This window comes from Arvicanthis niloticus, chromosome 1, assembly GCF_011762505.2.
Source record: "Arvicanthis niloticus isolate mArvNil1 chromosome 1, mArvNil1.pat.X, whole genome shotgun sequence".
NCBI classification, from domain to species: domain Eukaryota; kingdom Metazoa; phylum Chordata; class Mammalia; order Rodentia; family Muridae; genus Arvicanthis; species Arvicanthis niloticus.
In genome coordinates this window covers 39,723,119-39,744,529 of record NC_047658.1, presented here as the reverse complement: position 1 = coordinate 39,744,529, position 21,411 = coordinate 39,723,119, and the positions used below count along the sequence as shown (strand labels likewise).

Sequence of the window (21,411 nt, the reverse complement as noted above, 5' to 3'; positions counted from 1 at the left end):
GAGCTTATTCATATCAACATCAAGAATAGTTAATTATCTTCCAGGTAAGACATTTAAACTCCATTGGATAGATGCTTTTTTTTTTTTTTTTTTTTTTTACCCTTGGTTTTTTCGAGACAGGGTTTCTCTGTGTAGTCCTGGCTGTCCTGGAACTCACTCTGTAGACCAGGCTGGCCTCGAACTCAGAAATCCGCCTGTCTCTGCCTCCCAAGTTAGATGCATTTTTTTAATGTCCTATTTATTTATTCATGTTATGTAGACTTACAGGTATAAACTCAGAGACATTGAAATTGTGACTATCACTGTGAATTTTTACAAAATTTCCTTCCATGTTTAAGTAAGTATCTGGTTGCTTTGTTTAGTTCTAAGTAGAAATTTTTTTTAAACTGTACTTCTTTTTTTAAAATTACTTTATTTATTTACATTTCAAACGTTGTTCCCCTCCTGGTCTCCCCTCCATAAACCCAACTCCTCCTTCCCTGTCCACTTTGCCTCTAAGAAGGTGCTCCCCGACCCACCTACCTATATTGGCCTCACCCCTCCAACATCCCTCTTTGTTGGGGCAATAAGTCTCCACAGGACCAAGCATCTCCCCTTCCCATTGATGCCAGATAAGGTAGTCCTCTGCTACATATGCAGCAGGAGCCATGAGCCCACTCATGTGTACTCTTTGGTTGGGGGTTTAGTCCCTGGGAGCTCTATAGGGTCCAGTCAATTGATACTGTTATTCTTCCTATGAGGTTGCAATCCCCTTCAGCTCTCTTCAGTCCTTCCCCTAACTCTTCCATTGGGTTCCCCGGGCTCAGTCCCCAGGCTGTGAGTATCTGCATTTGTCTTAGCTCAGAATAACCACGATACAACTCATAGACCATATGAAACTTAAGAAGAAGGAAGTCCAAAGTGTGGATGCTTCTATCCCACTTAAAAGAGGGAACAAAATACTCATGGGAGACAGAGAGAAGGAGGGACCTTGGGTGAGAGAGTGGAGGGGGAAAGGAAGGCAGGAAGAGGTAGGAAAAAAAGAGGGCAGGACCAGGTATGGGAAGAGACAGGAGAGAAATCCAAAGGGCTAGGAGCAAGAATAAAAATAAGTAGTGGGGTGGGGGACCACCAGAAAGTCCCAGACACCAGGGATGCAAGAAGCTCCCAGGACCCAATGGGAAACATTAGCCAAAATACCCAACAACAAGGAGATAGAACCTGAAAAGGCTACCTCCAGTAGATAAACATGGCATGGCTCCCAGTGGAGGGATGGTGCCACCCACTTATCTCAAAAAGTTTAGCCCAGAATTGTTCCTGTCTAAAGGAAATGCAGCCTCTCCCCCCCCCCCCCCCAAATGGAGCAGAGACTGAAGGAAAGGCCATCCAGAGACTTTGGGATCTATCCCATTTGTGGGCAACAACTTTTGCTGATGATGCCAAGAAGTGCTTGCAGACAGGAGCCTGGTATGGCTGTTCCCTGAGAGGTTCTACCAGCACCTGACTAGGATAGACACATTCCAAAACAAAACAAAAACGCCAATATGAACAGTTTGGTTTTAGAATGCCAATAGTGAGACATCATTCTTACATTCTTGTTCATTTGAAGGAGAAAATATAGATGTCAGGAATATATAAAAGAGCTCATAGTTTTCCAGATATACTTAAGGGTTATGTAAGCAAAAATCTAAAGATGATTCACTGATGCTAGTAGTACTTTCTTATCCAGACAAGAGGGGATGTGGCCTTGAGCTACACATTTTAGAAAGCTCCACATATATTTTCTCCTGAAAGAATGTATGGTTATTTCTGATATTGGGATATGGTACTTGGTTGTGGCATAGTGTATTACCTATTGTTATGTAAGAAATTTGCCATTAATATCATATGAACTTCACCTGGAGAAGAGTCTGTTTCTTTACATATTCAAGTAATTTTTGGCAAGATTTGGTACCCAGTGGTCACTCAGTTATTGTCATGTTAGCCTGTCCTTCACAGGACAGCTTGCTTCAACAAAGCCAACGATGGAGAGTGGCAGATAAAACATGTTTTGTATTCCAGCATGTATTCAAGGTAAGGAGACCATACAAAGGCATGGTTATATACAGGAGATATAGATCACAGAGAACTTTGTAGATAGCTACTATATAAATACGGCTTTGTGTGGATGCAATCATACCCAAAAATGTTACTTTTATATTTAAATGGTAATAATCTATGATGTGCAGCATAATCTAAATTTTTATCTGTTGCTGTAACCACCACTACTCAGGAGCCCAGGAAATGTGTCTTCATACTTCTTGTCCTGTCATTGAAGTGAAAAGGGATAATGACCCAATGGTGTAAAGTAAATTAATGAATCGTTACTTTGCACACCAGAAAGAGACCCTTGAAGCTCAAGAATTTTGAGCAGTAACAGATACTAGAAATGAGGAAAATCAGATAATCTTGTTGAGTCTATGTTTACAATTATTATGCAAGTCATATTTTGTTATGTTACAATGTATCATTCCTGAGTAGGACCCTAGTTGCAAATGGCAGCTAAGGAACATTTTCCTGTACTGAATAATTCACACTCCTCTTAAAGCATGACAACTGGCAACCAAATATGCATTGAATGCTTGAGTTACTGGCAGCTTCATCTTTATATAAATAATAAAATGTCATTTTTCTTATGAAAGTACATTCTCATCCTTAAAACTTAACATTTTATATTTTACTAGGTCATTTAAACATTAGGAAATAACCCAAAAATTATCTTCAATTTTACCTGTGAATATAGTTGCATTTAACTTTTTAGTTCTTTAGCTCACTATTGTTGATAGGATACCTATTATGTGAAAGTTTTGACTATAACTCAGAGATTTTCCTAAAGTAAAGACAGGAAAGGTAGACATATGTGTTTGTAAAGTAATATCTCTATTGCTTATAGTCTTCGAACTGCATTGTTTTGGGGAACAGTATCTTCACTCCTCTCTGCTCTTACGCTTAATATACAAAACATTTTCTTTAATCAAATATTTATCATGTTTTTCCATACACCAAATGGTTCTTCAGTAGACACCCCTAACCTTTTTCAGTTCTGACATTGTCTACTGGGGATAGTCTCAGATCTCATTGAATATTCTGGCAGGTAGTATGTTAAGATTTTAGAAACAGTAAAGTGTCTACAAACCAGGATTCCCAGAGCCTCTTTTTGAATTTGATAGGTTTGTTAGAGTAACTCACAGGATTCAGGAAAACCCTTTTTTTTCTTCATTATAAAATATGTTGCAGTACAGATGAACTGTCAGATGGAAGGGTCCATAGAGCAAGATATAAGAGAAGCCTCTTTTCTTCTGAAGTGTTACCAGACTCACCTACACTGATTCACTCAGAACTTGATAGCTCTGATTCTCGTTTTTCATTAGTGAGAATCCACAAAGCATGTTATTGTATATTTGTGTCATCAAGCAATAATAGACAATACAAATGTCAATTACTCACAAACATTAATACATAATACAAATGTCAGTTTACACATACAAACATCAATACACAATACAAACATCAATACACACACATACACCCATCATGTCTGGTAACAGGAGATCACATTCAGGGTCTTGCACATTATTAGCAGTCATTGTGCTACTAACTTATAACCCAAGCTCTACTTGACAGACTTGTCTGGTCATACAAAAAGTACTTAAATATACCAAGTTTCTTTTCAATGAATTTAAGAAAGAAATTGTAACTATAATCATTAGCTCTATCTTAGAATATAAATCTAGAAATTAAAATGACCAGCATACCTAATCACCATCACTCTCCCATATATATATACACACACACACATATATGTACATATATGCATGTTTGTATAAATTTATAATTGTATAAATGGAACACAGACTTGTGCATCAGAATAATTATAGTTACAGACATGAAGTGAGGATTTTATCAGCTCTACTTAAGAAACACAGGAGATTGTTTTACCACTCCTCAGCCCGTTTTGCAGAAATAGTTGTATTAAATATTTCTGCTTGGAATATTTTTTTAATACTGATATAGTATTATTAGATAAATTCAGTACCTAGCATATGTGATAGTTAAGATTATTGTACTCCTTTAAGGGTTAGACTAGAGGGTCACGACATGTTTATGTCTTACACACTGTTTCTACATAGAGGGTGGTGGTTGTTGTGCCCCACCCATATAGGAGGACTATTGCAGTTTAAAAAGAAAAAGAAGAAAGAAACCCACTTATATGTCATTTATTCATCACACTCAATGTAAAGGTTTTTTAGAAGGAGAAATTGTTGGGACTGAAGTGGGATGACTTGTTCATAGCTATGTAGTAAGTGAATAGCATAACTGATATTAGAGCTGGATCCTTTGCTTCCTAGTTTACTGAATCCAATGAAGCTCTGAAACATTTTACCATACATTAGTTTTATGCATATCATTAGTAATATATAGCAATAGTACCTATGATTGCTTTCTTTAATGGTTATCAGAGAATTAAGATTATTACAGTAAGAGTAATGGGCAACAATTATTTAATATTTACAATCTGATACACTTACTGTGTGCATGTGTTATGTGCATGTGTACATGGTTGTGTGCGCAAGTAATGTTTGAGGAGACAGAGGTCAATAAAGATGACTACCTCTCTTATTATCAACCTGCTTTTTGAGACAAAGTCTCTACACTGAAGCTGGAATTTAGTGATAGGGTCAGGGTAGCTGGATCCCACCTATCTCCCCATATTCCTGCCACCCCCTCCACTGGAATTACAGATATGTACCACTGTGCTTGCTGTTTTGCATTGGTCATGCAAACCCAATTCTTCATGCTTTCATGGCTGGCGCTTTTACCCATTGAGCCATTACTTGAGCCCCCGGTCTGATAGACTCATTATTTCACTTGTATTTATCTTAGAGTTTATATTATTGTCCCTAACATACAACTGAGGACATTGAGGCACTGTGATTGATGGAATTAAGATGATGATAACTTGGATTCTAAAATGTATGTTTGCGTTTGCATATATGTGGGCATACATGCATGTTCGTTCATGTTTGTGGGTACATGAGGACACCAGAGGTTAATATTGGGTGTCTTCCTTGATTGTTGTCTGTTTTATTTACTGAGGCAAGGTTTCTCACTCAACCTGTAACTTACCAATTCATTTATTTAGTCTAGCTAACCAGCTTGCTATGCAGGTCCCCTGACTCTCCCTTCCCAGCACAGAGATTACAGGCTGAGATTATATCCAGCCCACCTTTTAATGTGATTGTTGGAGATATGAACTACTATCCATATATTTGCATAGCAAGCAGTTTGCCCAGACCTGTCTCCTTGCAATGACATGTTCCATTTTTAGTCTTAATTTTTCTCACATTCAAATTATAGAGCAAACTGAACTAGTACAAGAAGAAAGAAAATAGAGAATTACTATAAAATGCACCTGTCAGCTAGGGAATAAGAATGGGTTAGAGACAGCTCAGCAGTTACAGCTATCCTTTTAGAAAGCCTCGGTTTGGTTGCCAGCACTCACTTGGTAGCTCACAACTGTCTGTAGCTCCAGTTCTATGGAATTTGACACATGAATAAATAGTAGTAGAAATATTTAAGAAGAAAAGAAGATGATAATAAAAGTGATTATGCCAGGAATACATTATTTAAGAATGGAGGGTCTCAAAATGTGATAACCTGAGTTATCAATATGAAATCACCAGAGAATTTTTAGAACCTAGTGTTTTGTTCCCCAACCAAACCTAAAAGAAAAATCCCCGGAATAAGGTCTAGGAAACTTGGTTTACTTGTTCTAAGTGGAGTTGTAAACTAACACTTTGAAGTGAAGACACTTTTTTGACAGTGATTTTTAGCTTTTTCAAACATCTTATCCCTAAAAATATACCCTGAATTAATTTCAGACACTGAGCAAGCATGAGTCATAATTTTAAGAAATCTTTTCGAAGTTTAAAATAGTATACCAAATATTGGTGTAAGTTGTTGTTATATAAAAAATTAAATTTGAATTTATAATACTGGAGGATCTAGAGATTATTTTTGGTTGGTGGACATCTTGATTTTATAATAAACAGTGCCAAAATGCCATTTCACATAAATATGGAATACAAAATGGCAGAACTATGATAAGGACTATTTCAGAAGCTAGAAATCCTTTCATAATCTCGAGCCAAGCTTCATGATGCAGTGTGTGTAAATTAACAACTGAGGCAGCAGTTCTTCACCATTCTTATAGAAGATCATCCCAGAGACACTAATTTGATAAATGTGAACTAGTGACAGTAGAAAATTTTAATTGTTTTTCTGTGAACTATTATGTGTCTGTATGCAGAAAACTCGGCATGTGTAATAAATAAGAATACTGCACTTCACAATGGACAGCAGTTTTAAGTAGCAGAAATCTTTCAGGCAGCATTAGTTGGTGTTCCATGGTGTGATGGCATGCCCACTGCAAAGTGTGAGTTCAAAGCCGAGACTGTAACCACCCACCTTTTAATGTGAATGCTGGAGACCTGAACTGCTCTCCTCATATTTGTGCAGTAAGCAGTTTATGCTTTGGTTTGGTTTTGAGTGTTTGTTGAGGCAATTTTTAATCCAGGCTAGCTTTGAGTTCTCTTTGTAGCAGAGGCAGCTCTTGACTTTTGATCCTCCTGTGTTCATCTTCCAAGTACTAGGGTTACAAGTGTGTGTCACTATGCCCAACTTACATGTTTGACCTTGAATTAATTTGAAGCCATTGCATGCTCATAAACTTTTTATTGTTGCCAATTTTTTTTATAAACCTCACATTCATTTACTCCATTTGGAGTTGTGACCATAAGTGACCAAAAAACAAAATTGTCCAGTGACTCCTGTTTCTGAATATCATCTGGTCTGAACCATATAGTAATGGAAGACACAATTCCATTTGTATTTTCTGACCATCTAACACTATCCTCAAAGAAGCTTTGGGAAGCATTACCCCCTCATCCACCTCCACCTCCACCACCCCATATTATAATGAGAAATGGAACAGACAGGGAGTATTTAAGAGGCTTGCCTAATGTTTTACAGGGCTCCAGTTGGAGCAGCAGGCAAAGGAGAAAATAATGAGGCATCTGAAGACAAGACAAAGCTTCCCTCCACCTCCAGCCCCTGCCCCACCCTGCTCTTTTATTCCTTACAGAGGTTGGAGCAGCAAGGTGATGACTCACAGGGTGAGGCACATGATCCTGTGGCCTCCTCCACATGTCCTTGCACCATCCTCTCACATACCAGTCACCATAGTTCTTGCTATTTCAAGTTTACTGTTCTTGTTTTTATACCTATTCAATATTATTGTTCATTATACAGCTATTGACTTTTATTTGTGTGATTTTTATAAGGAATTATACATCTCTAAATGCAGTCTTTCTTGAGATCATACTTACTCCATGAGAGATTAATGTTGAAACAGAAATGAAAGAGCATTGGAAAAAAAACTGAAACATCACTGTCTTAGTTAGGGATTTACTGCTGTGAACAGACACCATGACCAAAACAACTCCTAAAAGGATGACATTTAATTGGGGCTGGCTTCAGTCTATTATTATCAGGGTAGGAGCATGGCAGCATCCAGGCAGATGTGGGGCCTGAGGAGCTGAGAATTCTACATCTTTTTCCGAAGGCTTATAGGAGAAGAATGACTTCCAGGCAACTAGGGCAAGGGTATTAAGACCCATGCCCACAGGTATACACCTACTTCAACAAGACAACACCTACTCCAACAAGACCACACCTCTTAATAGTGCCATTCCCTGGGTCAACCATATTTAAACCATCACAGTCACTATAATAGAACTCGTATTTCCATAAGACATGTTTCTGTGATTGCTGATTAATACCTGTGTGTTCTTTTTATGTTCACATGTATCAAAAAATGAGCATTGTAAGTTTTAATCAAGTAAAAATGTTCTTTTTTTCTTCTCTGGAAGGTTTATAGTATGTTTGTGAAATCTTTGTCAAGATTAGAGGAGGAAGAGATGAGGAGGCTTGGGAGAAAGGTCATAGGAATATTTGCTATAGAGGTGACCTCCTCACCAATCCTTTACAGAATCTGCTTAGAGAAGGAAAAGGGATTAAAAGAAAAGAAAAAGCATATTGTAGGTCAAGAGGTGGCTTAGGTGGAAATTAGGAAAATCTAATTGGCACTTTAAGTTTATATGAGCTAAGTATAGCTGAAATGTGTTATTAAGAGGGAAGTAACGAAGACCTGAGATGCAAACCAGATCCTCATGACTTGTGTAAGGCTTTGTTTTTACTGTGGAGGTTTGGCTAGCCACTGAGAATGTAATGGGTTTCAGATTGTGGACTTCTCAGGTGATAAATTGTGTTGGAGTTGCAAGATTACTTTAAAGGGGGTTGCAGAAAAAAGATAGAAAAGGTAAAAATATTGTATGTAGTACATTTTCAATTATTATACTGATATTTATTATACTTCATGTCACATGTTTTGTTAAGATAGTGGGACTATAATATTAATTGGACACATTGCTACCTTTATCCTAACTTGGTGGTGTTGGCTATTTTATTACTTTAAAACTACATTATTTTTGTTAGGTACTCTTCATTGTAGTTTCAAGGTCAATAGACTGATGTTTCCCACCAAATATTATTTATCAGGGTATATATATTGTACTGCTTCTAGATTAGAATATCATTTGAGCTCAGTGGTAGGTATGTCTAACCTTTTGATGTTGCAGAAATGACATCTATAAAATTCACTCTTGAGAACCATTTGACATTAGAAAACCCATCTCTCAAATTGCAGGGAAAAAACTTCATTTCAAAAATAAGTTTAAGATTTTGTGTTGGGCTACATTTATAACTGTTCTTGACTGTATATAGCTCATGGGCCACATGTGGGATATGCCTTTGTGCCTATAAAATGAGAGATGTGTAGTATAAATGGTATTTCAGTTCTTTTACATAACATTGGCTAATGCAAATAATACAGTTTTTGAAACCTAGTCCTTTCACTATATGACTTAAAACAACACTGATAATGATACATTTTTCACATTTTAAATTATATTGTGGCTCAAGTCTGAAATGTTATTTTGTTCTTAAACTACATAGGAAGGAAAGTGTCTTTTCTTGTGTAGATCAGGTCTGTCTATTTATTTTATACACTCTGCTCTGTACTTATAAAAATTCCAAATGTAGTATAATATTTGGATACATTACACTTAGATAAGTATATATTTGGTTGCATAACTTTTAGAGTTTTTGTTTGTTTGGCTAATTCAGTTACTAAGTACTTTAACATTGGATCCTGTGGGCATTCTGTGAGGAATCTTGTCAGTGGTGAAGAGATTGAATAGGAAGTCTGTTTATTCAGGCAAAAAGTGTTTCTTATAGTTCTCGTTTTAAAGGCTAGCAATCTAACTGTATTTTGAGAGAAAAGTTTTATTTTAACAGGAAGGGTGATATGTAGTAGAAGCTAAGGTGGGAGGAGTAAGGAGAGGAGGAGGAGAAAGAGAGGAGGAACTAGGTGATGAGAGAGAAAGAGAGAGGGGCGGCCAGACGTGGAGGCAGATGTTCACATGTCTCCGCCAGTCAAAGATAGTTGATATATCTAGGTTGGGTATTAGTTTACAGTTCTGATTGATATTGAACATTACCAAATTTATAAAGCCATTGGTTAACATTAAAAAAATTGTATAAAAGCAAAAAGGAGAAGGGGGTATGGGATAGGGGTTTTCTAGGGAGGGGAAATGGGGAAAGGGGATGGCATCTGAAATGTAAATAAATCCAATAAAAAAATGAAAAAAAAATAAAGGCTAGCAATTTGTAAAGCTTAGCCAGTACACTAAGTGTGTAAGCCTTCTTGAATAAAATAAAGATTAATTGTACTTTGTTAGAATTTACCTTTTATAATTCAGTGGAAAATATTTTTCTGCAATGCTTTTTTTGTAGACTTTTTCTTTTCACATTTTCTGGGTTTAAATTACTATTTCTAGACTCTACCCTGAAAATCTTAAAAATGTGTATAAAATGTTTATTAAAATGTTCAAAAGAAACAGGAATAACAGCTAAGAATTTGTACAGAAAAATCTTTTAGAAAAATTTTTTAGAAAAATCAGATTGATTTTTTTTTATTCCACTAGTATTTGTGTAGAATTATTTATTGTGTAATAGATAATTAAATGTTATGTTAGTATTTGCTACATTTGTATTTAGGTGATATACATAAGCATTGGTAAAACAGTAAAAAAAATAATGCTTTCTATGAGTAGGCACTTAGTGAAGGTATTTCAGTTTAGGCTTTTTAACTGTATTTGATCTTTCATTTGCTAGAAATTTAAAGTAAAATTTTGTACTTATAGTTCTGGCTAACTATTTTCACATTACAGTCATTTATTGAGTGTTACTCAGTTCAGTGTGTAATAGTTGGGGAGAACAGTGTTAAAGTTACAAATTTCATGGGCTTTAACTGTTGACTGAAGTAATGTATTCAAAAGCATTTTGAAAACAATACCATATTAATCAGGCTACCTGATTAATTACAGGAGGTAAAATAGGAGGTACAACTGAAATTACTCTTTAAAAAGTGAGACTATTTTTTATCATATAACAGAAACTTGAGCTGTTTGCTGAGGCAGGCTAGGGCTCTGCCTTGCCCATGCATCAGCTTTCTTCCCCTGCTTCCCTCTTGGTTTTGGCAAAGACAGCTTTAGGCCTTATACACACATAGTATTTTTATAAGGCAGGGCTAAGAGACTTTTGATGACTTAAATGTTCATCATCATCTGGGCTAACCAACGTAGCTATTAGCCACAAGTAGCTGTGCTCCAGAAATATGCTAGTTCAGCTGAGAAAATGAATTTTTAATCTTACTCAGGTCCAGTTTAGGTAATCTCACATTGGTCAGTGACTAGTGAAACACCAGTCTTAAGTATCAAAGATAAGTCAGGACACAAACTTCTCAGAAGTTTTCTTAAATTATTTAGTTGTACTGATTTTGAACACATGCCTCCCCCCATACACATTTTTCTTTCAAGTATACTCATCTTGAGAGTAGAGAAGAGATTGAGTGTGATGATGAGCTTATTGTACTTGGATGCTCTACCTTTGTAAGGTGGTTAACGGGAATCCAGACAGTACAGTATTTGTATAGTAGTACTCATATTCAGTAGAACAGGTTAGACTTTTCAGAAAAGATCCGCCGCATGTGTAGCACAAAAGTGCTCTGGAAAAGGGCTAGAGAGCTCAATGGACAAGAGCATATAAGGCAGTGACACTTGTTCACTCTGGGCACCCCTAGGAGGTATTTAAATCATTGGTCGTCACATCATTGTAGAATATTCAACATTTCTAAAGTTTAAGTAATTTACATGAAGTATTCCCATACTACCTGATATTTATAAATCATTGTCCAAATAACCTTCGCTGTTAATAAAATTGAGTGCATATTTGAATTATCAAACTATCTATACACAAGATTAATCTGCTAATCTGTTTTCTATGCCAATTAACTTGCCTGTTTGGGCACTTCATTTAAATAACGTCATAGAATAATTCATCTTCTTTTGTAACTTCTTTCACTCATTTAGGTGTTTTCAAGCTAAATTTTAGCATGTATCAGGACTTTTCTTAAGGCTGAATAGTGCATCTGCTGTTTTGAAATTTGTGCAAACTTTTTTGTATGGGCATGCGTTTTCATTTCTCTTGATGTCTAGTGAGAAGTGGAATTTTCTGGGTTGTATGGTAAGTTCTGTCTTTAATTTTTTAAGAGCTATAAAATTCTGGTTTACATCTTACCTATGAAAAAACATATACTAAAAAAACAACAAAGAACTACATTGGGATTTTATGAGAAAATGCTTCATTTTTTTCCTCTAAAATTAAGTATTTCCAGGGACCAGTTATCTGAACTAATTATCCCACTGAAGAAAAAAACACCTCATGAGCTATTAATAAAAATTTCTTTATGGTGTCAAAAGAGATCCAGAAGACTATGCCAGGCCAAAATCTAGGAGACCCTAAGAATGTAAAGGTAAAGAGGTATTTAAGGTTCTAGCTACCCTAAGCCATCTCCATATAACAATTGAAAAGCAGAACACTAGGTTCTTATAGAATAGATGTAAGGCCATATTTACTATTTTTAAAGTTAATGAGTCTAATGTATTACCCTTCATGTCAAACTGGAGCCTTAGGGAAAATCTTGTGCTTTCACCTATTTATTCCAAATGAACTACAGTAAAGAGTTATTCAGTGCTGAGCAGAGGATGTGCAGTGAGAAGGAAAAATGAAGAGGACTTGTGTTTGAGAGTTTATAAATCAAGTGTTAGCATTATATAGGATTTCAAGCTAAATTTGTAATAGAAGAAGTCTAAGAAAGAGAAGCAAAAGCATCAGAGAAGCAAATTTATGCCCAACCATTTTAACATTCATCTTAAGCACATCAAGCCTCAGGGTCCTACCTTTTCTCAAAGTTTACCTTGTCAGACAGATTCTCAGAAAATAGTTTAACAAAATACAGCCAGAAAAACAACAATATCAACCAACCAGAACCCCCCCCAGAGCTCCCAAGGACTAAACCACCAACCAAAGAGTACACATGGAGGGACCCATGGCTCCAGCAGCATATGTAGCAGAGAATAGCCTTGTTGTGCATCAGTGGGAGGAGAGGTCCTTGGTCCCGTGGAGGCTTAATGCCCCAGTGTAGGGGAATGCGGGGTGTGTGTGTGTGTGTGTGTGTGTGTGTGTGTGTGTGTGTGAAGGGTAGGAGTAGGTGGGTGGGTGACGGAACACTCTCATTGAAACAGGAGGACGGGGGATGAGATAAGGGGTTTCTGGAGGGGAAACCGGGAAAGGGGATAACATTTGAAATATAAATAAACAAGATATCAAATAAAAGAAAAAAAGATATTTTTTAAAATCTTGATTGGCTCATTAACCAAATTAGTCTAGATGATATTGTAAGTGCCCTAAATTTTTAGGGAGGAAATGTTAGTATTTTGCACTCTTACAGAAAATAACCAAAGGATCTTTCCTCATTACATGACACTAGCCTTAACCTTGATTATAGAACCAGCAAAGAGGATTCTGAAAAGTTAGAGGTCCTTCAACCTTAAACAAATATAAAACCCTAGTAAAATGTTATTCTGTTCTTTATGTTCATATATGTTTATTGGAGATATTTTTATTTCTTAATGAGCCATTTCTTTACTGCTTGGGTACATACGTAGAAGCTGTATAAGCATTCCTTGTGATTAGGAATGTAGCTGTATGACTGAGTTCTAATTGAAAAAGTGTGAATGGAAATAAATGACACACACTACTTCCAGGCCTGGTTTATGTATTACTTCCTACATAGTTATCATTGTCTATCTTCCTTTCTTGTTAAAAAAGGTGCAAAAGAAAATACAGATGGGAGTTCTAAGGTCCTGGCTGAAGCTGGCAAGTGCAGCTCAGTAAAGATACTTAGTATCAAGCCGGGCAGTGATGGCTCACACCTTTAATCCCAGCACTTGGGAGGCAGAGGCAGGGAGGCAGAGGCAGGTGGATTTCTGAGTTCAAGGCCAGCCTGGTCTACAGAGTGAGTTTCAGGACAGCCAGAGCTATACAGAGAAACCCTGTCTCAAAAAAAAAAAAAAAAAAAAAAAAAAGAAAGAAAAAGAAAAAAAAGATACTTAGTATCCGTAAGGCTCAGGGTTCAAATAACCAGCACCTTGCTCATGTGACTCCCAAAGGACTGAATAGACCCTGCAGCTCACAGAAAGCTATATGAGAGTTAGAGCATCCTCACTGGGCTTGGAATAAGTGAGAATGAACATTTGTTGTGTAAAGCCTCTGAAACTTGTGAATATGTTTAAGTCTGCAGCATTACTTACAGTGTCTGATACAGAAGACTAATTAAAACTATAGTAAGTTACTGTGGCATCGATATGGATACTAAAGGCCAAGCATACCAGTGGAATAAATAGCAGCTCAGAAACAGAACCATACATAGATGATAAAAATGAATGTTACAGATGAAAGAGGAAAGAATATTTAAGCACTGGTGCAGAGACGGCTAAGTATCTATATAAGCAGAAAGATGGCTCAGCGGGTAGAGGCGCTTGTTCACAGGCCTAAGGACTCAAGTTCACCAGACCTCACAAGGTGGCAGACAGAAATGATTCCAAGACTTATGTGAACACACACACACACACACACACACACACACACACACACATGTAATTTGTAATATTGAACAAACCTCATGTATTACTAAGCATAAAAGATAAAACTAGAGACTCATGTAGAGGGTATTGAGAATGCCTTTATGGTTTTGAGGTGAGGAAAGAAGTTACTCTTTCCTCTCGTGGTTAGCGTGTTAAAGAGGCAGAAATGTAAGTTCAAAAAGACCAAATAATTTGCTTCATAGGTGTGAAAAAGAAGTCCACTGAACTTGCTTGTCTATACAGAATTACAGTATTACCATTTCACTACAAATGAACCTCCGTCTCTACAGCATTGGAAAATAGTGTAGAAGCAAAGACATAAAGCCCATAGAGTCAGAAAACAGGGAAACATGTGCTCAGCAATAGTTTCCATGGTACTTCATTGTTTTTTGCCTGTTTCTTAAAAATATTATGACTTATGCCTACACAGCTAAAGTTGAAAGGTATATGTTAGCTAATGACATTCATTTACTTAAACCCTGTATTTTCTACCTAAGTGTAAGTGAGCAGAAAGTACCTGAGTTGGACCAAATCACACACAGAGACAAAAGCCATCAAAATTATAATTGAATTTAACTTTATTGCTGATAAATAGAAAAAAAATTATTTTTAAAGGTGCGTGACTTACCTTTTAAAACTGTATCCCAATAGATGGAATCAGTGTGTTAGTTTTAGTATTTCATACCAGTAATGTTCTCAACATGCTTAGAACACTGATACAGTATACTGAGTAGATAGCATCAAGTAATGTTCTCAACATGCTTAGAACATGCTTAGAACATGCTTAGAACACTGATACAGTGTACTGAGTAGATAGCATCGAGTCTACTGATATTCATCAAATGGTTCCTTTAGTTGTTTGTAATGTATATTTCAGATTCTAATTATTTCAGAAAAAAACAAACAATGGGAACACTTAACTTAAACAGTATACACCAGAAATTTGAGTTCTTTTTTGGCATTGGTGAGCTTTCTAAGTTTTCCAGAATGGTACTGATAAACTATCTAGCACACTTACAGGAACTCAGGCTTTCTGAAGTTAGGTTTACTTAAGGATAGAATGTGATGACCATCAGCAGTAGCCACAGAGAGGGACAAAATAGTGTTCTTGATGGCTTTTCTGCATGGAAACAAGATTCCTCACTGTGGTTAACAGGAGCTAAGGAAGCCTGTTAGGAAACCGAAGCTGACTGTCCTCTTCATGCCTTGGCTGGCCTTGTTAATAGATTGCAGTGGAGAAACTTTTACTGCTATGCTATTTGGTAAGGATAAAGAGAAAGTCTTTTTATGGTAGTTGGGTCCTCAAGACCACTCTTCGTGTTTGGTGATAAGGAACAGAGTTGGCTGTCAGACAGGGCTATATTAGCTTATTATCTATAAAGCTGATGCTGCCTCTTAAATTCCCTCCTTGTGCCAGGAACCAGTCTGAAGTGAAGGCTTGCAAAGCTGGGAGGCCACAGTACTTTACTTCCTCATAAGTACCAGTAGGGTTAAACCTTCCTTCACAGAATTCAAAGCTGCATGTAATTTTTAAGCAAAGTCATGATTTTTTGCTCTGTGTATTTAAAAAGTCTATGAGATACATACTGTGTATTGCTATTTGTAAAATGCTCAGTGATAAACATTTCAGTCTATAAGAAAAGCAAGGCTGAATTGTGTGAGAGAGTGCTGTGAAGATCGGGGGTTAACAATGAACACCATTGGTGTCTTCCTCAGTTACTTCTCTGGCTTATTTTTTGAGACAGAGTCTTACTGAGTCTATAAGCCCTAGGCATCTCCTGTCTCCGATACCTCAGTGCTAACATTTGAAGCATGAACTACCACACCCAACTTTTTTCATGGGAGTAATAGGTATTTTGTAAGTTCACATTTCCCCAGTGATGAATTATTACCCTTTAAGATACATGAAAACTAGGGGAAAGTACCCAGAGATTTAAAGTTAAATCATAAATCATCAATTTCATTTTGCCATTTACCTATAGATAGATGCCCACTATATTTGTTCTTTTGCTAGGTCTGTGTAGATTTTAAGGGCTCAGTATGTTCCATTCTTAATGCTAATATTTTCACTACTGATATAACAACTTCAGAAATGTTTTAAGTAGAACTTGCTACCAAGGATGGTGAGGATATCTTTTTGGCTAAGTATACATAAATGTACATGTAATATATAGTAAGACTGTGAGTCTATAGAGCTTAAGACCAGTGGTTGGGGGACTGACTGGGGGGGTATAGATGTAGTGTTTGTAACACACTTACATTTAATGATTGTATTTTAACGAGTTTCAAGTGAGTTATGTATAGAATTTCTAACACATGAGAGAAGCATTTGGAGGGGCTTATAATTTCTAGCATGTAAAAATAAGTCATACTGAGTAAGGTGAAATTTCAAAATCATTTGAGGAAACTTATGAAAGCTTCTCAAATTGTAATGTTCCATGGATACTTTACATTTTTAGGAAAAACAGGGACTAAACAAATCAAATTTTACAGGGTACTAAGATCATTGGTATTACATCCAAGTTAATCACTTGCTAGTGACATGTCTGTTCCAGCTCTTTGATAATCCTTGTTTCTGCTCTAATAGTGGTGGTGTACTTGACATTTAACTCTAGTGCTGCTTTCAATTGTGTTAGAAACTAATATAGTTCAGAAGTGTTGTCAGTAGCTCTGCCTTAAACAGAGATACATCGGGATTTTAAAAATGGAATTAAGCATTCTGAAGGTAAATTAATATTCTGTAATCTTTAAGTCACTAGGATTTTTATTCTTTTAAAAATTAGATGTTTATGATGACTTTTCCTTAAGAGAGAAATTAGAAAACTAACCATCCACTATATTTTACTTCAACGTAAGAAAAAAAAATCAATATGGTCCAGGGGAATACTTGATAGACACTCAAAGTTATCTAAAAAATCAACTCTGGATTAAAACAAATTTAAGGAACTATAGAGGAAAAAACTTGCAAACGAGGAGGGGATGTATTCTGAGTAACTTTTCACTATAGATTTTTTAAGTATGTAAAGTCACTAAGAATGTTGACATACATAGGAAGGAGTCATTGTTGACAAACATTGGTTTCAAGTTTTTATATCTTAAGATTATGTGGGGAAATGACAGTGGAGAACAAATTAGCAGTAAATTATTGGGATTCTAGGCTAATTTCTATTGAATAAGATAAGTCCCTATAGAAAGAAATGCCAATAGATAAAATGGCAGACACAATCTGTGCATAAAGATGCTTTAATTCCTCAACACATCATTTTGATAGATTCTTGTTATATTCTTACTGACTTTACTAACCAGATTCTAGCTGTGACTCAGAACATGAAGTGATTTTAGTATTCTCTCATCACTTTGAAAAGGAAGAGTCCAAACATGCAAATACTCTGTATTTCTTAATGTGAAGTGGGAGAGCTCAGTTTTTTCCTGTCTTAGGCATATGGTACTTGGAAAATTGTAATATATTTGTAGTATCATTCAGCGGCTCTTAAATAATCTGTTTATTCAACCTGTGCTCTCTTAACACATTTTACAAAAACAAAACAAACAAAAAGCTCATGGAAAGTTAGTATTCTTTTTGTGTGAATTTTCCAATTGTATTTCAGACTTTAAGAAAGAAAGGCCTTAATGGTTGTGAGAGCCCTGATGCTGACGATTACTTTGAGCACAGTCCACTCTCGGAGGACAGATTCAGCAAACTAAATGAAGATAGTGATTTTATTTTCAAACGAGGCCCTGTAAGTACTTCACTTTACCTTTACTTTTTATTTGTTGATCCTTTTTGTTAACTTCATATTTAGGCTCTGAACAAGAAGGAGCACAGAGGGTGCGACAGCCCAGACCCTGATACTTCATATGTGCTAACTCCACATACAGAAGAAAAATATAAAAAAATTAATGAGGAATTTGATAATATGATGCGGAATCATAAAATCGCAGTGAGTACTAAAGTATGGTTTGTGCTTTTATCATGTGCATGAAGAAATTGACCATGCATCCTACCTCATTTGTACAGAAGATTGAGGACAATGAGTATAAGAGAAAAGATGGTGTTTATCAACTCTTTCTGGTTTTACTGAACTTTAAAACTTCCAGAGTCTTGTAGTGATAAATGTGGAGTAACTTAAGTGTAGAAATGAGGAGGAAATGTCTTAATTGAGGTTCTGCCATTAATTGCCCTTTATAGACTATCTAGATACCCTGAAATACAATTCCTTTATCTGGAAAGTAAATGAGTTGGCTCACATAATTTTTAAAGATTGCTTCTAGTTTTAAAATTCTTTGCTTTTTAATACAAAGTATGTTAGGTATTCCTGTCTTGCCCATAACTTAATACATATACATATATAAACATAAACTTGATCTTAAGAATGCCAGATGTAACACAATTGAGTTTGTTGTAAGATTTCATGCCTTTAAATCATTTTTACTTATTTTACATAATTATCTTCATTTTAGCAGAGCTGAAGTGATTGTTGAGCTTTTTGTATATTGTCCCGAAGCCTTGAACAGCAAGAAAACTAAGTACATAACTGCTCTTTTCTTACACTTTCAGCGCTAAAGAGGACTGGATTTACTGTTAGGTATCCATATCTTTAAACTAGTCACATATAGTCGCTGTAATTTTACTGTGCACAGATACCGAACACTGTGATAAAGTCAGCTTTGAGCTCACTGAGCTCTTGTACTTGGACTGAAACATCTCAGAAGATCTTCTCACTGGACTTTGTAGAGAGAGCCACCTAAGGCCATCCCTGTAGCTCTGCTCTCTCAGTCTGTGTGTTCTCTTGTTTGTTTGTTCACTGTCAAGGTTTAATCTCTTGAACTATGCCCTAAAGGAGGATCTGCATCACATGTCATGTCTTTAACATAGTTTGTAGGAAGAATTACATGAAAATAGCTTTAAGCAAATTTTTTAACCTAATACCATCATTTTAAAAAACAGACAGTAGCAAATAAAATTGCTGTGACCTCACAGGGATGTTGTTGCCACAGTTAAACTTTAAGCTTCAAGAATAAACTCACTTTATTGTGCGTTTTTGTTTTGTTTTTTACCTTCCTACGACCACCACCACTTTAAGTTATGAAGGAGCCTGCTGTTTATCATGATCAACAAATATATTGAAATTGGTCTGTGGAGGAAATGCCAGGGCAAACTAGGAAATGACCTTTCAGAGAAAGCATGAAATACTTTGATAAGAAGATAGCTTTTATAATGTTTATAATTTAATCTTTCTACAGTTTCAAAGATACCAAGACTCTCTGTTCTAACTTGGCAGTAGTTAATCTTGTGTAGACTTCTTTGTATATTTCATTGCATACAAATTACATTGTCTTCTGTATATAATTATTTGACTTTTCTACTTTAAAAATACCCATCAATCAAATCATACTGGACTTATTCATAATATCCCAAATTTGATGTATTAAGTTAATAATATACCTGTACTTTCCCCCTTTGGTTATATTTGGGTTCTCCCAATAGAAATGTAATGTTAAATTGGTTTGTACTAAAGTTCTAATTGGTGCTTACTTGGTAACAGTGATATATTTTATAATGTCTAAATTCAACAATATTACTTTAATTCCAGGTTTAACTTTTCATTTCATCTTTTTGAATATTTGAAACATAATATATAGTTACATTTAGCATATATGTATCAGTATAAAATTGAAAATGAAAAAGTTTGTGTCTGGTATATTCATGTTCAAGTATAACTCTAGAGAAAATAGTTTAACACTGCAAATGAAGAAACTGTCCACATCCTCTACTTTTGATAATGAGAGTTATGTAGTCAAATTAAAGTTATTTAATGTTGATGAAAATGAAACCAATAGTTTTCTCTTCCTTGTTTTTTATTTACAGCCTGGCTTGCCACCTCAGAACTTCTCAATGTCTGTCACAGTCCCTGTGACCAGCCCTAATGCTTTGTCGTACACTAACCCAGGGAGTTCACTCGTGTCACCGTCTTTGGCAGCCAGCTCAACATTAGCAGATTCAAGCATGCTGTCTCCACCCCCAGCCACGCTACATAGAAATGTGTCCCCGGGAGCTCCGCAGAGACCACCAAGTACTGGCAGTGCAGGTATGTTGTGAAGGATTCTCTTTGCTCTTTTAAAAAGAGAATGAGAAAGGATTGGCTGGCAGAGAAAGTTTATTGTCCTTATTCTTTATTATCAGGCCAGTGTGGTGGCACATGCCTTTAATCCCAGCACTTGGGAGGTAGCAAGATCTCTGAGTTTGAGGATAGCCCATCTCCATAGTGAGTTCTAGAACTGCCAGGGCTATGTAGAGAAACCTTATTTCAAAAAACAAAAGTAAACAAACAAACAAACAAAAATCCACTTTGTTGTCAGGATGAACAAGAGTCACTGCTACATAATTAAGTCCATTTTAAGTACTTTTCTTTTTTTTTTTTAACATCCATGGGGAAAACAATTCTGGCCAAAGTACAATAGTATAGAGAATATAACACCTATAACTTTTTATCATGTGACAGTCATGCTGTGACAGGCAGAGAATTTAACTTGAATGTTGTAAGTGAAGATTTAACGTTAAATGTGAACTATCATGTTAGAAATCCAGGACTGAGAATATGCTATGTATCTCTTCCTGCTGACTTAGTTCAGTAATTCAACATCAGTGTGTTATGCATTTGCCACCTTAGTCCCTACGGTTTTGCATTGTCCTCCCCTAAGTCCTAAGTTTAGTAATAGTGCTCCATATGAATGAACTGCCTTCATTCTCATCAGAATTCCCTAGTTGATACTGATGCACAGGATGGCAGGTAGATCAAGAGCTTAATATTTAAATTCATGTGTTGTGTATACTACACATAGACACCCCCACAGCACATGTGTAGTTTAACATGTTACATGTACAGTTTTATATTTAATCATATATATGGTTAAATATAAATATATAATATAAATAATTAATATTAAATTAATAATAAATTAATAATAATTTTAAATTTTAAATAATAAAAATTTAATAATAAATTTAAATAAATTTAATAATTTATTATTTAAATATAATAATTTTAATTATTATTAAATAAATTTAATAATAAATTTAATTTTAAGTGATAATTAATATTAAATTAATAATTAAATATAAATATATTTAACCATATATATGGTTAAATTTTATCAAATTATACATTAGTGACAACTTTTGATGGAGCTCATTTTAATTTTGGTTTGGTTTGATTTTTTAGGA

The 21,411-nt window shown here is 35.6% G+C and overlaps 1 protein-coding gene across 9 annotated transcripts in view; it reads left to right on the top strand.

Moving 5' to 3' along the window:
- The window catches only part of Mef2a (myocyte enhancer factor 2A), a 121,615-nt gene that overhangs the window by 68,741 nt on the left and 31,463 nt on the right, over positions 1 to 21,411 (top strand). For 6 of the 9 annotated variants that reach the window (XM_034496438.2, XM_076935587.1, XM_076935581.1 and 3 more), the window contains 2 exons: positions 17,990 to 18,127; positions 20,056 to 20,275. In XM_034496438.2, the coding sequence (XP_034352329.1) occupies positions 17,990 to 18,127; positions 20,056 to 20,275 (358 nt within the window). Of the gene's footprint in view, positions 1 to 17,794; positions 17,927 to 17,989; positions 18,128 to 20,055; positions 20,276 to 21,411 lie in introns of all 9 variants that reach the window. The other 3 variants (XM_034496446.2, XM_034496463.2, XM_076935606.1) reach the window with 2 other exon arrangements.